The following is a 5,437-nucleotide window of genomic DNA, read 5'->3' as shown; positions in this document are numbered from 1 at the left end:
GCACCTGATAGAACCCGTTTCACCAGCCGACCGTGATCAGTGACAGAACCACGGATTCTGTGATGAGCTGGAGTAACGGTGGACCAGGGCTAGACACTGAACCCCAGCAGGTGTTGACCTGCTGACGTTTCCTCTGAAGTGGGACTCATTCTGGTCTCTGCTGATCAAACCAAACAAGCCCCAGCACAACCTGTCTTCTTCTGCAGGCCCTGCCCACCTCCAGGTCCACCTGAGGAGTCCAGATGTTGCTCCTCCTGTGGCAGAATGATGCTGAGGAGCAGCAGACCATTCTGGAGGTCTGTATGTCCAGACGAAACTCAGAGAGGACAACAGGTGTCCACCAGCGGAGGAACTTCACCATGTAGACACAGCAGACGTCCATCTCTCTGTTTCCTGCCCAGACCCGAGGTTCTGCTGGTCCAGAATCTCTGCAACGACAGAAGCTAAAGCTGCAGCGTTGGGCCTGGTGTCCACACAGCTGAGTCTGCAGGACACGCCCCCTGGTGGTCAACCCCAGGAAGTCACTGCATCATGACTGGATGATTTTATTTGTCCAGTTTTATGGAAAATGCTCATCGTTGTGACCAAACAGGACCATGAGGAGGTTCTCCTGCTTAGAGCCAGTTTGTGAAACATGCAGTTAGACAGTTCAGGACATGATTTGACCGTCACCACTGTGGAGCAGCACAACCACCTGGTGGCGCTCTGCATCCAACACAAACGGTCAGATTTACTGCGTATCTGAGAACTCCTGAACACGGACCTCGCTGTCTTCACCTCGTTTGATACGTTCAGTGTCTGCTGTTGCTCTAGTTTGATGTGAAACTGTGTTCTCAGTCCGGAGCTGCTTCATTAGCAGGGTGTTGTTCTGAGCGGGTCCGAGGAGACGTCATTACTGTCCTCTGTGGACCAGTCAGACCAGTCAGACCAGTCAGACCAGTGTGAGGACTGCTCTGGCTGATTGGTCTCAGGGGGACTCATCGGAGACGGTCTGATCGGAGGACACCTGAGGACGTCGACCTCCAGCTGCAGGTCAGGTTCACTGAGCAGAAGTATTAATGAACACTGAGGAGCTGTGAAGGACTGGTGGTGGGAGGTCTGTGGAGCGTCAGAGGTCTGTGGAGCGTCAGAGGTCTGTGGAGCGTCTGTGGAGCGTCTGGACGCAGCAGAATGAAGCTCCTCAGATCCAGCAGCAGCGAGTCCCAGTGACCTCTCAGCTGCACTCAGACGTCCACTGACATGTGCAGTCACACAGAAGCATGATCTGATGGTTGTAGCTTCACTGATCTGATACCAGAGTCAGTACTTTGCTGCTGTGAGTAGAAGTAATGTGATTACTGCGTGTGACTGCTTAAGAGCAGCAGCTTCACGTCCTCTCTGTGATTCCGTCTGATGCTGAATCACGCTGCTGCTTCATCTGAGCTCCTCTGCTGGAAACATGACGCTTGTCCCTGAACGTTATGGTTGTTTTACGGCTTGAGGTCAGGATGAAGATGAACGTCACACACGTTCCTTATTTCACGCTGGCTGCCTACGGTGACATCGGGCAGCTCAGATACGTCTGTTTCGTCTTTGTTCTGTGTGTCTATGTGTTCATTGTGGGCGCCAACGTGTTCCTCATCGTGGTGATCTGTGTGAACAGGAGCCTCCATGAGCCCATGTACATGTTCCTGTGCAGCCTGTTTGTCAATGAGCTGTATGGTAGTACAGGCTTGTTTCCACTGCTGCTGGTCCAGATCCTCTCTGATGTTCACTCTGTTCCTGCTTCTCTCTGCTTCCTGCAGATCTTCTGTGTCTACATGTATGCAGGTGTGGAGTTTTTTAACCTGACGGTCATGTCCTATGACCGCTACGTGGCCATCTGTCACCCTCTGCAGTACAGCACCCGGGTGACGCCTCAGAGAGCTGCTGCTCTCATCGCCGTGTGCTGGTCGTCCAGCTGTCTCATCAGTGTTAGTCTGATTAGTCTGAGTGCTCCTCTGCCGCTCTGTGGGAACCTCATTAACAAAGTGTACTGTGGCTACCACTCGGTGGTGAAGCTGTCCTGCTCCAACTCCTCCGTCAGCAACTTCCTCGGCATCATGATCTCCTGTCTGTCGGTGTCGGTCACTCTGGCGCTGATCCTCTTCAGCTACCTGAGGATCCTGCAGGTGTGTCTGAGCGGCTGTAAGCAGAGCAGAGCCAAGGCGCTGAGCACCTGCACGCCTCACCTGGCCTCTCTCATCAACTTCTCCTTCGGCTGTGTCTTTGAAGTGCTCCAGAGTCGGTTCAACATGAGCAGAGCTCCCAGCGGGCTGCGGATCTTCTTGTCGCTGTACTTCCTGAGCTGCCAGCCGCTCTTTAACCCGCTGCTGTACGGACTGAGGATGTCCAGGATACACCACAGCTGTAGGCGCCTGCTGGCTGGTCGCAAATAAATCACATGAATGCACATGAACGTCTCATTTCTTCATCCTAAAGTCAGATCACGTGGTTAGAAAGCATTGTGTGTCCATCACCACTGAGCTCATGGTAGCTCCATGTCAGATCGATTCTCGCTGTCCTGCTGCATGCTGGAGACACATCTACTGCTCCCATGACTACGTGTTCATCGTCCGTTTGTACTTCAGATGCTAAAGCTGTGTTCTGCTCCGACATCATTCTGATAGTGTAGCTCAATGAAGCCACAGTGTGGTGGAGACGAGCTGCCCGGAGGAGGTCTGAGCTCTGAGGGCTGCTCTGGTTCACCATCAAACTATAACGTCCTCCTTTAGTTCTGGGCCTCGTGGCTGTCGGTACCACAGACAGTCAGAGGAGCTGTGGTTAGCTTAGGAGTGACCGTTACGTTACTAAAGTGTTGCTTGAACGTCGCTGAGCTGCTCTGGTGGAGCTTCTGTCTGAATGAGAGACACAGAAAACAACAAAACGTTCAGTTTAGTCGTCAGGTCGCCTGGAAAAGGCTCTCTTTAAAATGTCTTTTTCTATTATTCTTTAAAATGTATTTATTTAGTGTGTGTGAGTGTGTGTGTGTGAGTGTGAGTGTAATGGGATTACTTGCTGCATTGGACAGCATCTGTCATCTGGGAGGATCATAACTGAGGCTCAAATACAGAAATTGCCAAAGAGGCTGAATCACCTGGGATCCTCCAATCACATTATACAGCCGTGAACACACACACACACACACACACACACACACACATATGATTTATGTTATGTTAGTTTATCTTATTTATGTTAGTTTCTGTGATTATTCAGTGAACCTGGTTTGCTAACGACGTAGAACTGAACCATGTCTGGACTTCCTTCAGCATGTTGACCAGCAGCCAGCTAACGTCCTGATAATCTGCTTCCTGCTGAGCGTCTGAGGCCCGACAGGCTGTTTTCAGGGTTAAACTCTGGTGCTGGTCCATCGGGTCTTTTATCAGAACACGACCCACATCTTCCATGTGTGAAGACGATGATGCTGCAGATTGTTCTTATGAACCTTTATATGAAGGAAACTGATTAAAATCAGATTGTTCATCCTGAAGGAAGCTTTTGTCTTGTTGAAGACACCCCAACACAGAACGCAGCGTGTGATCGGAAAGCAGGACGGAGTCAGAACGATACTTCAGTCAAACTGGTTTATGGCTGCACACAGTAAAATAAACGAGTGTTGACAGTTTTAAACACTTTTTTTGTGATTTTATTAGATATTATTTGTCATTTTAAGCAAAGGTTTTCTAAAAATGTCCTCTTTTAATATAAAATATAAAATAAAGCAGAAGAGCCTCGCTGAGGAGAGGACGGCCGTTTGACCAGATATGAACTCTGCTGCCTGCATGTCACAAGAAATACTGAAAAACGTTGAACTGACGCGTGAACGAGGATGTAAATGATGCTGCTGTCACACACTAATGTTAAAACATTCAGAAAAGCCCCTCAAAAACTCACAAAATGTCTGATGAGGGAATGGATTCTTTTAAATAATAAATCGATTTAACCAAAAGTTTTCTTACATTTCAAGATAAAGATGTTGATAAAATTTTCCAAAAGTGTGAAGAAGAAACAAAAAGTGTTCAAATAGTCATAAAACATTCAGCAACTGTCCAAAAAGATGTTCATCAAATAAAATACATTCCCAAAAACATGAAAAAACGTCCCTAAAGTATGAAATAAATGTCCAAAGCAGACGTGTGAACGCAGCTCCACTGACCTGAGCTGTTCATTAGCAGCTGTTCATTAGCAGCTGCTCATTAGCAGCTGTTCATTAGCAGCTGTTCATTAGCAGCTGTTCATTAGCAGCTGTTCATTAGCAGCTGGTCATTAGCAGCTGTTCATTAGCAGCTGTTCATTAGCAGCTGTAATGAACGATGAGCCCAACCGGGCCTGAACCGCTGCTGCTGTGTTCTGTCACTGAAGACCAAAAAAAAAAAATTAGTTAGAAATAACTTTTAAGACTCATACAAACCAAACAAAGTGGAATGAATTCGATTAAATGTGAAATTAAAGCATTTCACTGGTTTATTGCTCCACACAGTTCAGCATGTTTGTGTTTGTCCTGCTGCACGGGGGCGGGGCCAGACCTCGAGTGGGCGTGGTCTGGAGTCTGGGGGCGTGGCCGCTGCTGATCCCTTGGGCTGCTGCAGGCTGTTCTCAGATGTGAGTCGGAGCCTCTCAGAGCTGCTGTCTGCCGGACATGGCCTGTTTGATGGCCGCATGGTCCGTCCACAACCCCACCGTGACCAACTCCATCATCATGGTGAGTGCTGGGGCAGGTGGGGCAGGTGGGAGTTGGCCTGGTCCTGAGTAGAGCTTCAGGACGTCCAGGTGTGGAGACTAGGAAACACTGAGAGCATAGTTGAGACATGATGGACAGTAAATGGAGACATCAGCTGCAGTTTGATTCTGTGATATTCGACGTAGATCCTGGTTCTTCACTGGTCCATGTTTCTCTGCATCGTAAAGTCCTGCAGCTCTGAGGAACCAGAACCACATGAAGGAGGAGACAGAACTCAGAGACGTCTTCAGTCAGCAGGACTCAGAGCCATGGAGACCAGAGAAGAAATGTTTCTTTGATTATTTATTCTACAAAAATGTAAAAACCAGGAGACATCATGTCTCCAGATGCTAAACCCTGGAGCTCATGTCTCCTGGTCCTGCAGATGTTGAACTATCTCCATGTCTCCAGATGTTTCCTCTCTGCTCATCAGCCGTAGAAAGATGTTCCACCATCAGATGTAGAAAGATGTTCCACCATCAGATGAATGTATCTCCACCAACTGGCTCCTCTGGTCTCTGGTTCTGATCCGTGCTGCATCTATTCATTGATCCAGTAGGACGGATTCTCCTTCAGTCTCTCTGAGGAAACACTGGCTGCAGCTCACCTGAAACTCTCTGAATGTTTCCTGTTGGTCACAGCTGGGTCAGTGGTGGAGGATCAGAACCAGGAGGAGGAAGGTTCTGGTTCTACAGG

General features: G+C 48.7%; 2 protein-coding genes across 2 annotated transcripts in view; both read left to right on the top strand.

Annotated features, from left to right (window-relative positions):
- The first annotated feature begins 1,493 nt into the window (after positions 1-1,493).
- On the top strand, positions 1,494-2,417 carry LOC103373253 (olfactory receptor 11A1-like). The gene has a single exon (XM_008303102.1). The coding sequence runs from the start codon at positions 1,494-1,496 to the stop codon at positions 2,415-2,417; it is 924 nt and encodes a 307-aa protein (XP_008301324.1).
- A 2,225-nt stretch (positions 2,418-4,642) lies between these two features.
- The window catches only part of LOC103373252 (ATP-binding cassette sub-family G member 1-like), a 14,654-nt gene continuing 13,859 nt past the window's right edge, over positions 4,643-5,437 (top strand). The window contains exon 1 of the mRNA XM_008303101.1: positions 4,643-4,723. Within this exon, the coding sequence (XP_008301323.1) occupies positions 4,661-4,723 (63 nt within the window). The 5' untranslated portion in view covers positions 4,643-4,660. The remainder of the gene's footprint in view (positions 4,724-5,437) is intronic.

Source organism: Stegastes partitus, unplaced genomic scaffold, assembly GCF_000690725.1.
Source record: "Stegastes partitus isolate 25-593 unplaced genomic scaffold, Stegastes_partitus-1.0.2 Scaffold1936, whole genome shotgun sequence".
Taxonomy (NCBI): Eukaryota; Metazoa; Chordata; class Actinopteri; family Pomacentridae; genus Stegastes; species Stegastes partitus.
Note: the sequence above shows the minus strand (reverse complement) of the source record. Positions and strands in the feature narration are given on the sequence as shown.

Bases quoted from the DNA above. Each gene is read 5' to 3' on its own strand.
- LOC103373253 (XM_008303102.1), top strand. From the start codon at position 1,494: ATGAACGTCACACACGTTCCTTATTTCACGCTGGCTGCCTACGGTGAC.